This window comes from Nestor notabilis, unplaced genomic scaffold (genome assembly GCF_000696875.1).
Source record: "Nestor notabilis isolate BGI_N333 unplaced genomic scaffold, ASM69687v1 scaffold7435, whole genome shotgun sequence".
Lineage (NCBI taxonomy): Eukaryota > Metazoa > Chordata > Aves > Psittaciformes > Psittacidae > Nestor > Nestor notabilis.
The window spans coordinates 70,017-91,181 of record NW_009927823.1 but is presented as its reverse complement, the minus strand read 5'-3'; the positions used below and the strand labels follow the sequence as shown (position 1 = coordinate 91,181).

General features: G+C 48.9%; 1 protein-coding gene across 1 annotated transcript in view; it reads right to left on the bottom strand.

The window, feature by feature from the left end:
• LOC104405503 (receptor-type tyrosine-protein phosphatase F-like) overlaps positions 1-21,165 on the bottom strand; it is a gene marked incomplete at both ends in the record, with an annotated part of 58,890 nt that overhangs the window by 7,289 nt on the left and 30,436 nt on the right. Inside the window, 6 exons of the mRNA XM_010014235.1 lie at positions 4,689-4,882; positions 7,802-8,107; positions 13,261-13,405; positions 14,427-14,560; positions 15,123-15,704; positions 18,508-18,777. Of these exons, the coding sequence (XP_010012537.1) occupies positions 4,689-4,882; positions 7,802-8,107; positions 13,261-13,405; positions 14,427-14,560; positions 15,123-15,704; positions 18,508-18,777 (1,631 nt within the window). The remainder of the gene's footprint in view (positions 1-4,688; positions 4,883-7,801; positions 8,108-13,260; positions 13,406-14,426; positions 14,561-15,122; positions 15,705-18,507; positions 18,778-21,165) is intronic.

The following is a 21,165-nucleotide window of genomic DNA, read 5'->3' as shown; positions in this document are numbered from 1 at the left end:
AGCAGTAAAATACATGGCATACCTTCTAAATATTTGTTATTTTATTCTCTAAATTCAGAAAGAAGCAGATATTGGAGAAAAATTCTTCTAAGACTTTATTATAGTTCACTTATTTGATGCCATGAGACTGCAGTAAAATTATTCCCCTACACCATGTTAAAATTTAATTTCATCGCAGAGGTCAAGTTGTCCCTAAAGACTTCCTATAAAGCCAAAGCCCTCATGACGTATTATGGTCACCAAAGGCCCTCTTTCCACATACATCTTGGTGTTATTATTTCCAGTGTTGCATGCTTAGCTCAACCCAAGTCACTGCTTTCGATGGACTACCCACACGCCAGCCAGCCCACACCGTTGTCAACAGGCACATTCTCTGCCCTGCTGATCTAAAACCTGGCAGAAGTCTTGCTACAGGAAGGGTATGAAGCTGGTAGCTCTTTCTCCCAGATTTCTGCTCCAACACCACATCCCTGGTGGATGGGGGCCATGTGGATGTTAACACCCCAACCTGCCTTCATGTAGCTGCACGAGCAGAAGGTGACACCCCAATGCAATGAATAACAGAGCATACCTGGGCTCAGGAGGCTACTGCATATCACAGCCCACCCACACCTCAGCAGGGAGTTTATCACCTATCAGGATTTTAGACCAAGTGTTTGATGTTCAAACTCTGTTTGCTCTTATGTTTCAGTGGACTTTAATCTTGTGTCAGATCAGAGTGCAAAGAAATGCCTTGAGAACTGTGCTGAAGGAATAACAGCGAAAAGCCAGGCCTGCATAAATATGTTCAATATAAATTCAGTTTCATTATGAAAATATCATCTGCAGTTCAAAACATTTCCTTCCTTAAACTAGCTCAATTGCTTCTTAACTGTTGAAGGTTGGTCAGTAAGACAAATTGATCTGAAAAGCCCAGGAGTTGTCATAAAAAGAACTCAGACAGGGCTGTGTGCATGAGACAGGATGGCTCAGGGAAGTGCTAAAGCTAACAGTGTGTATTTATGGCAGCTGCAGTGCCTTAACGTTTCATTTTACACTTCAACACCACACAGCGCAGTCATGTCGCACCAGGGAATGGCTGTTTTCCCCGTCCATGACTCTTGCAAAAGACAGACTCAAGCCCTCCTAAACAGTCCCAGCTATGAGAAGTGAATATTGCAGTTTTCCTTCAGATCCTTCTCCTCTCTGCCTCAGTGACTGTGGCACAACTCACAGATATAAACTTGAGTGCTGGCTTGTGGGGATGTGGAGGGGTCTGAGGGCTGCATAAGTTCACCTTTGTCTATTACTTAAATGCCTCTTGGATGATGCCTTTCACTTTTATTCCACTTACGAAGCAGAGTACATCTCACCTCCATGCCAGACTCATGCATGAGTACACATGCACGAATTGTTCCAAGAAGATTCAAATAAAGATCCTTCACAATCACCCAGCGAAAGGGGGAGGCTGTAAATTCCTCTGTGTTGTGCCTGGGTGGGCAATGCCCAGGAAGCACAGGAGTCTCTGCTACCCTGTTTTCCTTTGATCTCAGTCCAACAGCTTGAAGTACTTGCTGTTACTTCCTTGGGCTCATCTGGAGCAAGCTGGTGGGACATGCAGTCAGCCTGCATGATGGATGGAGAAGTGCTGCCTGCAAAGACCACACAATATTCCCGTGAGCCAGCAGCCCTTCTTGTGGGCAGTGTGCCTCTCCCCTGCCATGACTGTTTGCAGAGCAGGAGGACAAGGAGGTGGCAGGAGTGTCTCCTCCACAAAGCCTGACCTCCTTGAACCCAGCCAGCTCCCAGCAGCAGAAGCACTGCTAAGCTCTCTGGGCAGGCTGGCTCTGCAGAGGGCTGTAAGCAAGGCTAAGGTCCACGTCCCAACCTCAGTGTGATGCAGGAGGCAGGATCCCGGGCAAATACGCTGCACAGTTGAGGGCAGGAGCAGTTCTTGGGGCCAGCCACACTGCAGCACAGGGTGAAGTGTCCCCTCAAGATGTTCCAGCCTGGGCTGAGAACAAGCAGGCTGGCCACATTTGCTTGTCCATCAGTCTGTCAGTAGGAGGCGAAGAGCTCAGACTGGAAGGCACGAGAAGTCTGATGGAGGTAATCAGTCTCAAGCACAGCCACACAGTGGAGGGAGAGGCCTCGGTTCCCTCACAGGACCTTCCAAATGACAGGTTACTTTCCCTAGGCAGGAGGCTGCAAAACAGAATGTTATCTCTCCAGCACTAGGGCTCCCACTTCTCTGCTGATGTTTTTAGTCCTTTCCACCCAAATGGTTTTGAAATCTCAGAATCTATATTATCTGCACAGCTAACATCTCCATTCCCTTTCCTTTTTCCTTTCATCTTCGTTTACTCTCTCTCCATTTCTCATCTTTAATCAGGAAAAATGATGAGTCAGCTTTAAAGCCAGTGTCTTCATACCATCTGCAGGAAGCAGATTATGTGGTACATACCTACTCAAAATCAGCAGACAGCCCGGCTAGGCAGGAGGAGGGGCTCTGTCTACATATCCACAGAATTTCTTCAGCCCCAGAGAAGAAAGCAGTTTAATTCTCTCCTTGTGCACTGGTAGAAATTTTTACAAATGTTTAAGAGTACTGAACTGTGGCTATATGCTGGCTATTTTCATCCTGTGACTTTCAGGGACAGGTGTTCCTTGTGGCTTTTTTTGTTTTCTTCCACAGAAATAACTCTTCCACAACTACTTGTTAAAGTTTCATCTAGCTGTTTGCAAAGACACACACTGCCATACTGAAAGATGGCAGCCCTTACAGGGTTCTTCAGCTTCTGGAACAGATGTATTTCATCACAAGCACAGGTCATGCCTGGCTTCTCACTCTTTTGGGAAATAAAGATCTCTTCTGCCAAGTCAGTGAAACCTCTTCCCTGCAGGGTCATCCTTAGTTTATCCCAGGAGTGACATGACTCCTTCAGAGTAGTCACTTTTCTGAAACTATCTTTTGGCCTTTGCTTCCATGCAAAAATTACAGCGGATGAATTGAGCAGCATACACACCAGAAAAAAAATAGTCACAGCACTCAAGAACTTTCCCACATAAATTCACCAAATATGAAAAACTGGTAAGTGGTCTGACATGCCAGGAAGCTTCAAACAACTTGCCTCCTTGATGCACACATTCAAAATAATGCAAAATCCAGAACTTCTTGGAAAGTTTCTGACTCTGGAATCCTCATTCCTGCACATTAACATGGGGTTTCTCTCTTTGAAATGTATGAGTAAGGAGTGAAAGCAGAACTGGCTGGGCAAGCATGAAATGTTTGAAAACACAAACAAGAACAACATTGCCAACTTCGCCCACCGATGCTTGGGATCAACCCAGTAACTCCAAACTCTAGCTGAACAACACAGCATCAACTGGTCAAACAATACGGAAGTTTATATCCTCCTGGAATAAGTAAAGCGCAGTAAGCTGCTGTTCTAATGATTCTGTGATTTTACGAAAATAAAGCAACATTTGAAACATGAACAGAGACATGTCCCAGACAACACTGCAAGGACCCTCAAAGCATTTTCTCTCTTTAAAGTTTTCCCCTTCCACATTATTTCTGAGTTTTATCCTTCAGAATATGAATGGGGAGTAAAGCTGCCTCTGTGCACTGCACTCCCCACTGACAAATGTATAAATGATTCACAGCTGCATTCAGGGCAGAGATCAATTAATCGTTGCAGCTCTCCAGTATTTATATTGGGCATCATTCAGGCACGTCAGCTCTGAATCGATTACTCGTCGCTTCCAACAGCAGCAGATCCTGTACTTCATTTATACGATTATCTTTGTAGAGAACAGCCTGGGTCATCCATGATGAAGGACCCTTGCTCCAAAGAAGAGTTGTATTTCACCACAGACAGGGCACCAAAACCTTCCCTGGACCCTGGGAAAGAAGCAACTACACATTGCTGGGCTGAGCACAGTGTGTATCTATGCCTGGAGCAGGGCTTCAGCTCACAACCAGCTAGGTACCCAGGATATTGCATAAGTATAAACAGATTGTTGTACGGGGTTGCAAAGTCAGAGGGCAGGGTGATGTGGGCCTGTAGGCCTGCACCTCACTTCTCGCCTGCCTCCCCATCAGCCTTTCCTAGACTCAGCTGGCTTCACCTACACTTTGGTTTCAAGAGGCAATGCAAGGTTCAAGTCCCTACCTTAGGAAAGCAGAAAGAAAGGGAGGCTTTACTGAGACAGAGGAGGGCTGCCCTGCCTGGTGTGCTATGCCCGCCCAACACCACAGAGCCATCCCCATGCCAAAAAAGCAGATAGCACTGCAGGGAATCTCTGCTGAGAGGGAAAAACTTTGCCCTGAACATAGACAGCACGAAAGAAGCAGACTTAAAGCCTTAAAACTCTGATGGTTTATAACCTGACTGGCAAAACCCAATTTGCTCTAGCTGAAATCTGCACAGGACGTGGCAAGTAGAGAGAGGTACATGCCAGAGAAAGGGTAAGGGAGAAGCATCATCCAATACATAATCTTTCCCACAGCAATCCTTCTTGAGTAAACATTTTACCAATTCGTAAGCCCCAGTTTAGGGATAAACTGTTTGCCTTGCTCAGGCAGGGCTGAATCCCTTGTACCTCTGGAGCTACAAGAGGCCAAGAAATACTTGGATCCAGCCAGCCTGGCCCTCTGCAGAGAAGAAAGGTGCCATGCCCACCAGCCCGTGATCCCCACACTGTACCTGTGCTTCTGACAGCATGACGTCCTTGATCACTGGCTGCCCTCGGGGCTCATTGTTTTCCAGCTTCACATATGTAACCTGGTACCCGCGGATCTGCCCGTGCTGCTTGTTGGAGATGGGCAGCTTCCAGCTCACCCGGATGGCAGTCGAATTCACAGACTCTACTTCCACCTTTCGAGGTGGGGCACTGGGCACTGTAACACACACAGGACAGAGAGTTAGCAGGTACCACACAACCACTGTCAATTACCTCTCACTCCTTCTCTACCTTCCCTCCACCTCACTGCAATGACAGCCCTGTTGGCACCTGTGCCTGCACCTATCCAAGATATCATACTGCAGTTTTCCAGTGTGGCCATATCCCCAACCCTTTCCCAGCATCCAAGCACTTCTGCTACTCCCAGTAGGAGAGAGTGTGACTGTGACATGCAGAAGTACCTCTAAAAGCCACTGTGCTGGATCAGACCCAAGGTCCCTCTCTCTCCAGCAGTAAGGGAGCAAAGAAGAATACAAGAATATAGCAGAATATGAGAATATGGTAACCCTCTGCAGCTCAGGGTGCCCTGCAGCAGAGGGAGGGGTACTGAAGCTGCCTTTGCATCCTGCCTATCAGAACACCTCCTCTCAGATCCCACTGCATACATCTAGACACAGCCCAAGAGCCCCAGGTAGTGCAACTGGGCACTGACCCTGCCTTGCGGGGAGCCCTGGTACCTGCCACCAGCCAGAGTGCACACGTGCTCTTCCCCTGTGACAGCAAGAGGTTAATGAGGGGGAAAAGCACCATCCTAAAACAATAACCCAGAGCTCAGAGACAGCAGTCACTGAACTCAGTCAGATAAAGGGGCCTGTGGGGATTGTGACAGCTCTGGGGACTGTATTTCATGCACGGCTAGCTGCATGCTTTTTGATAATAAAATGAAAAATTACACTGCACACAAAATATCAATTTTCTTGCAAGGTGAGGCCCGTTTAAAAATGTATTTATACCCTATTTACCATTTGGAAAAATTACCTCCTTATTACTTTTTGCTCTTGCATTGACTGTGACAAAAATGTCAATGCTAAAATATGAGCTTCTCAGTTGCTCCTGGAAAGCTCCTTCTGGCTGAAGCAGCTGGGAACAGAGGTGTGCACTCCCTGTGGAACATACTGCTGCTAGCCAAGTACCCGGTAGCCAAGCGAAGGACCCGGGCTCCATCCTTGCACCGCTACTGCAGCACCCCTTCCGCTCTCCACTGCCCAGTAAAATCCAGGGGTTTGGAACCCTGTATGCCCCAATTCTCAGCACAGCAAGAAATAATCAGTAATATATAATTAGGGATGGATAGCTGACAAGCAGACATAATGAGGATTGCTATTTCAACCAACTAGATGGGAAGAAACAGCTACCCAGCAGGTAAGCACAGTTTTTAAGCTGCAGGGCAATTCATTATTTTCCCCAGATGTCCTTCTTAATTGTAGATAATTAAATAAAATAGAGAAAGGAGGAACGGAGCACTTTAGCACCATGAGGCCAGCTCAAGGTATGGGAATGGAGGGGGCTGCGCTTGAATAGTTACCTCCTTCTGGCTGGAGCAGCCTATGCTGTAATCCACATTTCACTTAGTGCAGCGACCTTGCACAAGCCACAGGGCTCTCCCGCCCTAGCATGACACCTGCCCACACACCCAGTAGGGAGTCCAAGTGAAAAACAAGATCCTCCCTGAGAACCAGGCAGAAGCTGTATGTCAAGCTCTGCTGGCAAGAAAAGGCAGGAGGCCTCGTCAGGACATCATATGGGGATGTTGCAGGGACAAGAAGAGATGTGAGTGTGAGCAGACCACAGTGAAGAACGCTATCTTACCCCATTATGGGAATATGTGCTGTGTCCGAGACCCAAACAGGCAAAGTTCAAATTTGTTTTCAGATCACAGTTTAGCATTTTTCATTCCTTCATCATGGGTATCTACCGAGCAGCAGCATGTCAGAGGGATATGAAATCACTCTTGACAGCTAAGCTGGAATGTCCAACCATGGTGCCCGAAAACCAAGCAAGAGTGCTTGCTGCGACATTTCTGGGGTAGCAGCTTCCCCTGGGCTACAACTCTGCTGAATGAGAACTGAAGCAAACAATAGAGGCAGCAGGACACACACAGATGTGTTTGCCAGCCTAGGAATGCAGTCAGCAAGCATTCCCAGACACTACTTCCAGAGCCACGGAGACATGGGGGACAGTGGCAGCCCATTTAGGGAAACTGTAACGTGTCTGGTTTCAATTTGCTATGCTGACTGAGCAATGCGGAGATGATCCCTTCTTTGCCTGGATGCTGCATCTCTTTCTTCTCCCATTAAACCTGCAGCTTCTGGGGTCAGCATGAAGCCATGGAAGCTCATACTGTCACCCTGAGCTCTGACACTTTCAAAGGAAATGGCTTAAGTCACGATGACATAACTGACAGCCCTGCTAATACAAAGCAATTTCTCTTTAAAGCTGTCGTATCCAGTAAAGTGTTCTGTACATGTGATATTCTGACTCTTGAGCGGAAGAGCAGATTTATATAAGCTGTGGCTTGCCTGGAAGCTGGGGCAGGAAGCAGCTTTCCTGTGGTATCTGCAAGTTTCAAATGGATTTCTTTTCCCCTCTTTAGTTTGCTGGATTTCAGGTCAACAAGTAAACTTTAAGTCCCGATCTCACAATGTGAGAAAAGCCTTTGGCTGAGAAAACTCCTATTACTTTCAGTAAAATGGAAAACCACCACCACCAAACACTAGAAAGCCAAAATAGGAAAGCAGTGTAATGCCTCCTCATGTGTGCAGGAAGCACTGTTAACACACACAGGAACCTTGTGGGACCACGCCAGGAGATCTGACCCACAGCCTTTAGGCAACCATATCGTATCAAAGCAAGGGTCAGCAGAACAATTCCCCTACTCCACTCCAGGGCAACCGAGGAGACTCACTCCTTGGAGCAGTTGACTAAGGAACTGCTCCAAACAGCCTCCAGTCCTGTTTGAAAAGCACTCCCAAGGCCAATATCCCCACTCCCCTTCCCCCGTTTTCCAGCAGCTCAGCTAGGAGAGTCCTGGGTTACCCCAAGGTGGTAGCTGAAGGAGCTGTTCAGTAACACCTACCATCCTCATCAGTGCGGACGTGAACGGGGATGCTCTCCGGTCCTGGCCCCACATCGGTGTGAGCCCTTACCCACACCTTGTACTCGGTCCATTTCTCCAGGTCCTTGATCTCCCAGCTGGAGTGCTCCCGTCCAATGCCATCCACCACATGCTTGGTGTTGTCATCTCCTTCCACTGCCTGGTAGGCAATGGAGTACTGGGTGATGACCCCATTGCGGCTCTGGGCAGGTGGTGGCACCCAACTTACCCGGATGGTAGTGGAGCTGGTGCTTACACACTCGACTTCTTGGGGTGGGGCGGAGGGGGCTGGGGATAAATAAATGAAGTGGGGAGATGAAGGGAAATGAGTGGAAGGACAAACAAAAGGGAACTTTTACCCAGCCAACAGAACACTGAACATACACATGGACATTCAGCCAGTAGCTTCCTGGACAACTGCCTGCCTGCCTGCCTTGCAGATCAAAGATGGCACTAGGGGCAATTTGTATTTGAAAGCCTGATGAACAGCATGGAGACAGAAATGCTGTTCTGCGTCAGAGAACACCTCTTCCTAAAGCAGTTCTGGACGCTCACTTCATCAAACACAACAAATGGCAGTAAGGGAAGGATGGTGAGAAAGAGAGAGACTGGTAGGGAGAAGAAAGATGCTTTCAGTGAAGATCTGAAGCAGATGGAAACCAGAAGAGGTAGGAAGCTACAGAAGGCAAGAGTGGCAGAAGGGAAGCTCACACACCAGATTGTATGAAGGCTTGAAAAACCTGCTCCTAGACAAATGAAGGAAACAAAAGAGGGCAGGGAAAGCAGGTGACTGAGGCTGCCTGGAGTGTGTCCAGCGAGGTCTGGAATCACAACCATCAGCTGTGAGCAGCACCCTGATCCATGTGGGAGCCAGGCACCATGTGGAAACAGGAGATAACATGGTTGTGCTGCTTTGCATGTGTGCCTAGTATCTAGGACCAACTGCTTCATGCCTGTCAAACTGGTTACCTGCCTCAGGAGCTTCCTGGCCTATGGAGCTGTACAGGGGAAGGCAGGCAGATCTTGCCCCCTCACAGGCAAAGAAACCATCTGCAGTTTGTACTAACTGCTAAGACCCAGCAACGTTAAGTGTCCACAGGGAGAGGAATGGGATGTGGGCAGTGGATGCTTCAGGATGAGGAGCAGTCGCTGCCACACAGCATTGCTGTGGAACAGCAGCAAAACAAATCTAGGGGGTGAAAAGAGGGATCAGGAAAGAAGAGACAACTTGAACAAAGCAGAGCATCTCTATATAATTGCCTGGTTCATTCCCTTCTCCAGCACTGCAGAACTGCTGTCCTGTTGCAACAGGGCCCCAGCAGCATGGGAGTCCTCCCACAGCAGCAGCAGGCTCCTCTGATTTGGCCTCACTGCCCAGGGATGCTGCAGACAGCATGCATGCAAAGAAGGCAAGGGTGGAAAGCATGGAGAAAGAAGGGAGTCCACCTGGTCAGGGTAGGCACAAGGGAGATGGGTGCAATCTTGGGTGCTTGCACAGAAAGCAAGAGCCCCAAGCACTGAGAGCAGGGCACCATCACCAAAAATAGCACACAGTTGCTTTAAGGCTAGGAAGCTTCTCGCCTGCAATAAGGCAGGTACAAGGTTTCTTGCTTTGCTATGGCAGATGAAAGGCCGCTTCCATTTGTCACTGCACCCAGAAACCTAGAAAAGGCTGAAAAAAGACTGTTGCCCTTCCCCATGCTGCAGTTCTTGAAGCCATCAGTGCACCAGAGCCAGCCTTCCCAGGGTCAAGCTGGCAAGGGACAAGCCTGCCTGCTCACTGCCTGCACAAAAGGGAACACAACCTACATTACTCCAGATGGCAGCAGGGACCTCAGATAATTAAAGCACCCAGCGATTGTGCCTTGGCTATGTTGGGCACAGGTCGGCAGTGGGAGAAGACTTGGGAAAGCTGGGGACAGCAGAACCTCCCAACTCCACTGGTGACCTCTGCTTGTAGAGCACAAGGCCCATTTGCTTGCAGAGACAGTCACAAGCTGCATGTAATTCTTTACGCCTGCTTCAGTGCTCAGGGAGCAGGGCCCATCTCTGATGCCTGCACTGGGGTGTCTGGAGAGAGGAAAGATGAGTGGGCAGTGATGGATCTGGAAGAGATGATGCCTGAGCAGAGTCAGACTGCTGCTATGGGAAAGAGAAGTCAAAGCAGTGCGTGGAAGGGAAGCAAACAGTTGCTTATGTGAGGGAGGGCTGATCCTGCTCTGCCATCTGGTATACTGGAAGGGAGCAGGGGTAGAAAACGAATCCTCACACTCTTTTGGTTAATCAGCAGAGAAGTGGCAGGGAAGAGAGTAGGAAGATGTAACACCAAAGCAACAGCAAAAGTGAGCTCAGAGAGAGCTGAGACAAAGCAACTGGTCAGAAGGGACAGATGAGACATAAGGAGCTTGGCAAGCCTTTCCTTTGCCACTGTCTGCAGAGAGGCCATTCACAGAAGAGATTAGCTCTGGCTTTGTCGCTCCACAGCATCACTAAGGATGTGGCACTGAACTTCTTCTCCAAAGGCAGCTGCGGCTGGCAGGGTAGGCAGGTCTAAAGTTGACTGGGTAAGAGTCATAAACATGGTGTGCAAGGCAAAACTCAGATTAATATGTAAAGGAAACAAAATAAAACTTGGTAACATGAGCAGGATCAACTTAAAATGAACAAGGAGTGGGACTGTCCCTCCTGGGGCCAGCAAAGAGCAGACTGGGTGGCCAGCATGCACCCACACACACAGATGTATCCACACTGAAAACCTCTGCTGCCTCCAGGCTACTCACACCAGCCTCCCCCACTGGTCCACAGCAGCCCTGTGCACCCATCCAGCCCACCTACTCTGTAAGCTAGGGAAAAGGCAGCCTCCAGACCCACCTTCGTATTTCAAGCAAGAACAGCATTTTAATGCCAAGGCCTGATGGGCTCCTCTCCTACATCACATTGCTTGCCTGAGGCACTGCAGGCTCCTGGAAAACTCCCCCGTGCTCCTCAGGCCCTCAAAGCAGCACTGTTTGTACTTTTTGCAGGGTGCCCAGCAACTAAGCAAGCAGCTTAGCAGGAAAGACAGCCCAAAGGCTTCTTAGAAGATGGGGTCCAAGCTGTGTTGCTTGAAGGGTGCAAAGGGGCACTGCATCCATCTAGCCTTCCTGGAAAAGCATCCCTACCACTCCTAAGCAGGGATGCCACAAGAAAAGCCCAGCAGCAGCAATACAGATGTCCTTCTCCAGGCTGTTAGTAACCCACTAGTGATGATGTGCCTGCTACCTTACCTGCGACTGGTTTGTTAGGGCCAGGAATAAAGCCTGAAGACAGGCTATTTGGAAAGCAGGAGTCTGAGTGCTCCTGCAGTTTGTGTCCCACCTCAACATGTCAACCTCCAAGATCTAACAGCCTTTCTCAGGGCCAGCAGACGGAAGAGTGCAGGAACGAGACCAGTTTGAAACTGGGAGCAACACTCTTTCTAGATCAGTACATTCTAAGGCCACAGGGGACCAATCAAACCATCTAATGCTAAGTGCAGATCAGAAAATTTCTGCCTGGAAGTTGTGTACACAACTTCTGCTGAGCTTAAGCAGAGCTTTCTGAAAGACCTATTTGACTTCGAGACACCCAGTACCCAAGAATTTACTCTGCCCTGGGACTGTTCAGCCAGTGCTTGCCACCCTCATTGAATAGTCCAGTAGTAACTGCTGAGGACTTTTCTCATAGAACAGAGTGCCACCAGAAATCTCCATTAGAGGCTTGTAAACCAAGACCCAGTCACTTCTTGGATAAATCAAAGAACTCGTAGGTCCCTCAGTGTAAGGATGGTTTCATTGCTCAAGCAAAGGTATTCCCATGGCTTTTGGACAAACCCCTTCCATCTTGTGCATATTTCTCTTACTAAACAGATGCCAGAACCAGACAGCTACTGCTCCACTGGCTAGCGAAGCAACAACCTTAAAAACAGACCAGTATGAGATCCCCTGTGAGCAGACAGCATGTGGAACAGGTCATGGGAAGATGTTCGCCTTGAAGAGTCCACGAAGCAGAGGTTTTGCTTACTTGGACTGTTGTGAGACTCTGAAGAACTCATTTATGCATGGAGCTGTCTCTGATTAAGTGTGTTCAAGGATAAGAGCATCCACTGATGGAATTAATTTAAGTGGCAGGAGAGTTGCTTCAACCTTTGCCTATCAATACAAAAGCTATCTGAAATAGGTATACAAATCCCCACACTTGGAATTCGTTCTCAGTGTTCAAATATTTATAACTGCATGATCTGAACCTTTCTCCACTCTCATACCTGTCTATCGTGTGGCACTAAGCCACCATTAGCTCACTTAACGAGGTGGAGGAATCCCTGCAACTGATATGCTAATGAAACTGAGTTTTGCTCAAAGAGAAGGTCACTCCAGTAGTGAGCAGAGTTGCTCTTCCCTGCCTGAGCTCCCTTTCTAATGGCCATCTCAGGCTCTCAGCTGCTGTGCATGCTGGTGCCCTCCCTGCAGGGATGGCTGGCTGCCTTTGCCAACTGCTCACCCCACATAGCTAGTAAATCCCAGACAGACGGTGTTAACTGAAATGTCTTTTTTCCCCCTTTTAATGCTCTTTGCATAATGGCAAGCCCAAAAATCGTTAGTGAAAACGAGCTTATCGCAGGGCCCTTTGATAGCCCTAATCTGCTTATGCACAGCACTTTGAGCTGCCAGTCAGAGCAATGCAAACTCCTGTTCTGTGATCACATGGGGCAGAGCAAGGATGAAAGTGATATTGCCTGGGTCACCTCATTATCTAGCCTCTCTATTAACTTGGCTGCAGCTTGTTCTGGTTTCCCCTAGCGCTGCAGTCCCAGAAGCATCAGCCTTACTTGCTCACACAACCCAGGCAATCAACCACTTTGCCAAACTTCGACTCCACCAGCTGCCTGAGAGCCACAAGCACATCTGGCCTTAAAGGATGCCTCATCCTGCTATCAAGTGTATGGACCAGAGATGGACTCCTGTGGAAGGAAGGCAGCTGGAATGGGAAGTGAAGGGATGAAAATCCAATAGTCTGGAGACAGCCCCATTTAGAGCCAAACACCCATATACTGCCTGTCCAGACAGCTTGTCTTCATGGGAGCAAATTCATAGAGATGCACAAACCCACTCAAATCAATCTCTCCAAAGCAATTTCCCAGCCTGTTTCACTCCTCCATTATTTTTTATGAATCTACCCTAAGGGAAAGACAGCATGATCAAAGGGACATGAAGAACGAACTTACCACTTGGGTGCACCCCCTCTGCCAAAGAGCCCTGATCCAAAACCCCAGCTGACTTTCCCCATTACACCCTTCAGCAAACTGCATGCTGGCATCCCTGTGGACCCACAAAGGAAGAGGCACTGGGCTACTCCATGCCCAGGCTATGGAAACTGGACTGCTTTTGCTTTGTCTTCAGCAGTGCAGAGTATCAGACACTTACTGGATTGGGCAGTTCTGGCTTCGATCATGGGGGTGTAGACTCCTACACCCAGCTCTGAGCGGGCACCCAGACGGAACTTATATAGCGTGTCTGGTTTGAGGCCTTCCACAGCATACGAGGATGTTGGGTCAAACTCCACCTTTTGCTGGCAAATAAAAGGAAACACAGATTATTTGGTGTAGTTGGAAAGTCTAGAAAAGCTGGTCCTCAGCTCTCCATGCCAAGGGAACAGGCAGCTCCATCACCAGTTCTGGCCCCACAGAAAGTCACAGCTATGCTGCCAAAGCTGTTGCTGTCCTGCAGGACTCCAAGGCATGGAGCTTCTTGAGAGAAATACAAGGACTCTGGCAGACCTCTCCGACAGCCAGGCTACACTGGTGTCCAGACTGCACTCACTGTCTGTCAGCTTTGTAGGAATGCTGGGACTAGCTATATAGTTCAGATGAGGGGGACAGGACACATGTTTGTTTTCTCCCAACAGACAGTGCCTGCCTGTGAAACAGAGTAAAGCCTTGTCCTAAAGCAGTTGGGATCTCTAATACACCTAAACAGCGCTGGTAAAGGACTTGCTGTGCTGTCACTTCGCTTGGAAGGCACTTACTTCTGGCAGCTCTCATGCCAATATGAATACAGGAGGAGAAAAGGACTATGGGACACTGTGAAGCTGCCAGCTGCCATGGCACAGTTCTCTCTGTGCTGCCCTGAAGCCAGCACTACTTTTCATATATTTAGAGCTGGACTTCCTTTACAGAGCCGGCAGTAAGTGTGGAAGGGCTCTCTCTAGGTCACCCTCAACCTGTTCCTTAAGTGTAACCAGTCCTGGAGCTGCAGACACATATTGGAGGCCATTTCAGACCCACATAGAAGCCCTACTGTCTTTAAAGGCACCAGCAATAAGGATGCCTCAGGGATGGTGTCATGGTATTCTGGAGCCTTTTCAGTCCCAAACCAGTCACTAGTTACTTTGTTAGGCATCAACAAACACTGCTGAGGTCACTTACACAGCAGCCAGAGACTGTCATACTCCTATACACACCCCTGAGACAGAAGAAACACAGAATAGAAATGGTCGTGCTGTCACCTCAGCTCAAGCAGACACCTTTCCCAAACTGCTGAATTGATACGTCTGGCCCCAAGTGCTGCTGATGCAGAGGCAGGATCCTCACCTGGGTGCCATCCTCCCCTTCCCAGTACAGCAGCTCGTATTTGGTAATGCGTTCCTGAGAGGCAGGCAGCCATGTCAACAAGATGCGGGTATCAGACTCTGCTTCTGCCTGGAAGTCAGCTGGCTGAGCAGGAACTGGGGACCAAACACATGGTTAGTGCCAGGAGGCATATGCAGGCAAAGGAGTCGCATGGCTTTGCAGAGTTTGTGTTTCACCTTGCGAGGATCCTCTTTCATTCCTTCTGGACTCTCCCTTCCTCCCTTTCCCCCATATTGTGCTCCTGGAACAACCCAAGCAAAAAGCAAGCACCTTTGGGACCCAGGCAGGTGACTATGGGAATCACGTTCACTTCCAGCCCCTGACTGCATCTCAGCTCCCTCCTTCCACATGTGTACTCAGACCCCAGAAGGGTCCAGCACAGTTGGATGCCAACATCATGCCCAGGACCTTGTGTCACATCTTAAGCCACTGTATCCCAGACAAAACTGCGGGCTGAGTTACTTGCAGAGATTGATACCAACTACCCAGGACAAGCTGACAGCTTAAATCTGATAGCTGTGGGGTAGGGATGCCACTCTGACATGCAACTGTTTGATCACCAAGTGCAGTTGTGATGCCTGGTGCAGATCAGACACACAGCTGAGCCGCACAAGTCTGAGGTGCACATGGAGCCACAGCACATCACTCCATACATACCCCCTTGCTGCGTTTTGACCTGGATGATGTCCGAGGGGGGTCCATCGCCCACTGAAGTAAAGGCCAGGACACGGATGCTGTACGTGGTCCCTGTGATGAGGCTCCCAACGGTGGTGAGGTGACTGTCATCAGTGTTGTGTTTCTGCCACATGCTCAAAGGCAGATGCGGGTCGGTGGTATAGTAAACACGGTACCCTCGGATCTGTCCATTTGGCTCCTCTGGCTGCTCCCACTGGACCAGCATGGTGCTGGCGCTCAGCATCCGTGCCTGGACTTTGAGAGGTGGACTTGAAGGAGCTTGTTCTCCTGTCCGGGCCTCGACCAGCTCACTGGGGGGACCCCTGCCAATGTTATTGACTGCGATGACCCGGAACTCATACTCTGAGAAAGGGCTGAGCCCACCTATGCTATAGCGGGTTGTTGCCACACCATCCACCTCCTGGAACTGACCCTCCAAGGATTTGGGCTTGTACTGGATGACGTAATATGAAATCGGGTCAGAGTTGCCTGAATCCCAGGTGAGGGTCACGCTGGTAGCTGTCGTTTCAGTCACTAATGGCTCTGTTGGAGGTTTTGGCAGTGCTGCAATTGGAAGGCAAAGAGGTGTGATTTAAATAATTCAGTCAGCTCAAACCCTGCAATGTGCACGGGGATAAAAATGGAGCTGCCACCTCCCATTAACATTCTTCTTTAAAAGGCAGAAATCATTTCATACTCTACAACATGCATTTTTATATTACCATATATTGCTTGAAGTGGTTCTTAATGGAAGGATAAACAGAGCAATCATGTTATTAGACGTGCTTGATGCACTTACCAGCAGCAGGCTAAATAAAGGTAATTCAACGGGGATGCAGGAATGTTTCTGTCATGGGGGTTCAGCTGGCAGTGGGAAGGTGCTTGCTGGGCTGGGCTGGCCCCAGAAGCCAGGTGTACATCTGATTTACAAGGGATACAGTAAAGCAATCAGAGCACCACAGGTAATCTGCAGTTATGCTCCTGCTTTCACAGAGACAGCATCTTAGGCCATAGGGAATTCATGGACAGTGCTGTTAGATGGGTTGATGGGGGAATGTCTTGTAAGTATTGCAACACATGCAGGAGGGATACAGCCAGAGAAATTACCAACTTTCACATCCACTATTTCACTTGGTGGTGTGTCAAACTGCAACCAGACAATAAACTGTTACACAAGAACTCTGTGATACTGACATCTCTGAAGTGTTAATGAGAAAGCAACTACTGCAAGCAAACATTTCCGGATTTGCTATTTTACCAAAAGAACAAAGAAAGAGAATGAGTGTGTGAGAGAAAGATTTGCAGAGTACACAAATACTTTAAGACAATGACTGAATTAAAGTCTACAGTAAGTTTAAACCTCCTACAAACCACTCCAGTTAAAGTCATTAGTGACTTGTAATGCAGCTGTGCTTCATGAACTACGAAAATGCTCAGCCCAAATTAAGATCCTCAAGTATTTAATTCTTTGGCAAAGCCAACAGGTTTCCAGTTTCCACGTGGTTCAGCTGAGGAGGGCAGGCTCTATAGCACAGGAGTGCTGGGGAAAATGCTTTTTCCAGTGCTACTGCAACATGAACACTGGGAGATTGGTGAGGACTGGACTGGCATGGGAGGGAAAGGCACGCAACCCACAAGCAGACACCACACATCTACCCATGGAGGACTCAGAGAGGGCAAATATCCTGCCCAATATTACAGCCTGAAGCAACACATATCCTAAAGCATCCAAGAAATTGGCAGCCTCCCTCAGGCTTTCAAGGACAGATGACACTCATCCACCCCTGCCTTTGGAAGCTTGACTCTTGCCAGTTTGTGGGTGTGCAGCCTGTAAGTGAGGAAGGGACAGGTCTCATACCTGTGATGCACTCACTGCAATTAGCTCTGTGCCATTGTGCTTCTCCTGTCTAACCCTGCAAACTGTCTATTTCCCAGCAAGCATAGGAGAAGCAACACTGGATGAAGGAATTAGGGTCAGAGGCAGTCATAGATCCAGAGTGAAGGTGCAGAAAAGACAGACGAGAGAAACAAGGAGGAAGGCAAAGGGCTAAAGGAGCTGAGCAGACTGCTCCCTGTCCTGGAGACCTCTGCAGTCCTGGGGTGGCAGTAGGCACCATGTCAGGCAAAGAGGGAGTGAGGCAGAGCTGTCCCAGATACAAAGAGGTAAATACTGGGAACCACCAGGGCAACGGTGCAGCTCCCACCTCCTCCCTCCACATCCAAACCACCTCCCCATCATGCCCCTTTCTTTTATACACTCTTGGGTAGGTACTATAACCAAGGCAACCCCTGTGCTCTGTAAGAAAATGGGAGCTGGAAAACGTACTGACAAGCAGGCACCATGAGTAAAGGGAGCACTGTACAGCTAAGGTTAAAAGCATCCTCTGACCAGAACCAGGGAAAAGAGAATTTGCTGTTAATCTTCAGGTCAGAGAGGGCTAACACTCAGTTCTGTGATTTGTTCAAGCAGGGACTCGATGCTAGAGGTGGCCATAGAGCAGGAGGGGTCCTGCAAGAACAGAGAGAACAGACAGACTCAGAAGATAACGTTATCTGTGGAAACCTGAGCTACAAACCAACTGTAAACAGAGGAGGAAAGGGATAGTGTGGACCTGCTTGGTCCCAGATGGGAAAGGCAGGACACATGCTTCAGCCTCCCATTACAGAGCTGCCTGGATGGGCTGCCATGTGGTCAGCAATCAGCAGTAACATCCTCTTTGGGGCAAAGGTACCTGTGAAATGGCAGCAGGAAGCATGCCTTAAGGACAGCAACAAAAGAGAAATGGAAAAAGGCAGAGCAGTAAGGAGGAAAAGAGAAAACTGTCGGAGGAATACACAACAGTTAAAAAATGAGCACAGACAGCTCCACCTTGCAAGGGGAGGGCAGGAATGCTCATTCTGGTGAGGCCCACAGACACTTCACATTGCTGAGGTGAACCTTCTTGTCCCACTCTTTTTGCAAAAGGACATCTCTGTGCAAACAGCTCTTTGAGTGCAGACATCCACAGCCCCCCTCCTCAGGACAGCCTATGGCCTACCGCTGTGCTGATCCTGCTGATACAGAGAACAAGCCAGAAACTGCTGGATGAACACAGGCTTGATGAGGTCCCCTCGTGGCATACCAAGGACCCAGCCTGACACAAGACCGTCTCCCATAATGCCACATGTATGTGGAAATATGTGGAAATGACCTTCAAAGCAAATACTACACTGTGAGCAGAAAGAAACAAAGTTGTGGGTTTGGAAACCTCCCTTACAAGGTCGAAAAGTCTCAAAAGACTGCAGTCAATCTGTACCTAGTGACACTTTGGCAGAGGGCTTCGCTGTTGAAATCCTATCAGAAACACCACAAGGAGTAATTGCTTACCTTTGACAGTGATCTGGGCTGTGGCTTCGATCATGCCGAGGGAAGAGATGGCCACACAGGTGTAGTTGGCAGACTGCATGATGTTGTTCAGCTCCAAGACATTCCTACCGACGGGCATCTCATCCTCTTTGGTCAGCTCCTCCACACCAGCCATCCACTTCACGTAGGGCATTGGAGCGCCTACTGCCACACATGTGAGGTTCACGCTCCCCCCAGGCATCACCTCATGGTTGCTCGGAGGGATAGAGAATCGAGGAGCAACACGCCGCACTGAAACAAGGAGGAGACAGCTAGTAGGGTCACAGAACCAGCAGAGAGCACTCAGTTGCATTGCGGTGGTACGTGAGGGGGGTTCAATAGTTTTGCCTGTCTATCCCTCGGGACAGATAAAATTAAGTGCAAAAGCTGTTCCCTGCTTTGCCAAATTGCACACACTTTGCTCTCCTTCCTTAGCCACTGGCATCTTATTAGAAGAACTCATTAAGGGATGGCTCAATCCATTCCCTCCAAACATAGCCTTTTGAAATCATATTACTAACATGAAACATTCCTCCATTTAAATTACATTCCTCTAATTAGAGAGCATGCACAAATGCCAGTCGCACACTCTCTCTGCGCAGGGCCCCACTGAAGCTCTGCAAAACGGAATTACCTGCTCAATTTATTAGCTCCAGAGTAAAGCAACCTGTCCCCTAAACCTCAGAGGGTTTGGGCAGGAGCAGCAGAAGGGTTTCTTTTGGAATTAGCACACGTGCACTGCTAAATAAAATATAATTCCTTTCAAAATGTAACTCAGGTTCTATGTTGGCTCAGAAAAAATAGTCACCAGAGCTGCATGACATTGTCAGGGCCTGAACAGATCACCTTGCTGGGCAGGAGAGAACTAATCCTGACAGATGTGAGATCATATCCATTTTGACAGAATAGAGCAGGGCTGGCAGAACCCTTCCCACCTTTGTGGCAGCACTTCGGGAGATGTATTCCTCCTTATTTCATTGTGCAGCTTCTCTTCATATCAATCCCTTGCTGGGTATTTCATTCAAGACTTATTTGTAAGCAACTCTCAGCTACAATAAAGCTCTAAAGCTGCCTGCCATATGCATTCCCGTCAGGAAAATGACACTGAGAAATGAGGCCCCTTCTTCAGGGTTAGTGTTATGGGCCTATTTAAGCAAGGGTAGAGAAACAACTGTGCTCGGTAAATCTTTGTCTCCTCTGGGCAAGCTCATTTTAGTCTGTAGTTAAAAAGGGAAACTGCTCGAACGTGTCTCGCCCAGCAGCCCTGCTCTGCTCTAGCCTCCTCCACCAGAAAGGCAGCCCCAGAGCATCGGCCAGGTTCATGACTGATCGGCTCCCAAGGAGCCTCATCCTGCCAATTACGCTCCTCCATCAGCGCACTGGGCAGGTGGAGCAGCCAACAGCCGTGGCGCTGGGGCAGGTGGAAATGGGGGCAGGTGGAAATGGGGGCAGGAGCCGGAGCGGTGCCAGCTCACAACATGCCACAGGCACAACCGGCCCCATGGGCGCTGCGGGACTGGGGGGACATGGCTCTGCTGGCCTGGCTCCTGCTACCACGATGTCTCCGCAGGCAGTAAAGCTGCTGACAGCCCGGTGAGCCACAGAGGTGTCAGCTCTGCTCGCCAAGCTGACTCTCCCCAAATCAAATTTCACTAGTGCTCTCTTTGATGACTCATCCCCAAAGCAACAGGCTCACAGAAATAGACTGAACACAGAAGCCCCCACGCTAGCATGTACAACAGAGCTAAGACTTCGTGATAAATTAGACAATACTGTCAACATCGTGTGTGTACTACACATCGTCTCGGTGACAAAACAGGGCTCATTAGCTCCTTACCAGCCAGGGGAAGGATAACTTGCCTTTCTTTTTTTTTTTTTTCCCTCCTCCTTCTTTGAATGTCTAAATCCAAAGTCTTGATGGTTGTTTCTTTTAATCAATTATTAATTCTCAAATCAATAGCTACATGAGCGATCGCCAGTGAGGCGTTACCTGACTGATGGGGCAGTGCTCCCCAAACGAGATAGAACTGAAAGTGTACTAAAGTGCTACACAGTCATGAGAATACAGAGTTCACCTGATGGACATGGCAATGATTTAACATGATGGCGTGTTATTTCCAACCAAAGCATCCCAGCACCATTTGTTAAGAGTAAGGTTTCATTTTCCAGTGAACATGGTGTTGAATTATTCCAGGTAAAAGCTGTTCAATTTCCATCCCCATCCAAGGACCAAACCCACCCATACCGTATTAAAATAAAAAAGAGCAAACCTCGAGGATAAAGCCATACGTGTGCACAGAGCACTCACACATGCACCAGGCAAACAGGCACCGGAGGCCACTACAGAGCCAGAAAGAAAGCAGTGCGAGGGCAGGACGGAAAGGGAAGGGACACAGCAACTCACACACAGGGACATGGGAAGACAAAGAGACTGGAGGACAAGAGGCCATGCAGGAAGGTCATAGCCCAACATGCACAAACAGATTTTGACTCCCAGCCTTGTGAGACCAGAGGCAGCACAGCCTGCTGCAGACTCCCCTTACCCTGCACTGTGCCCCTGTGTCAAGCACTGCCTTTAGGGTGCCCCTGGGGCCAGCCTGAGCCCCACCAGTGCCGTGTCCTCCTTGATGTGTCCTGCAG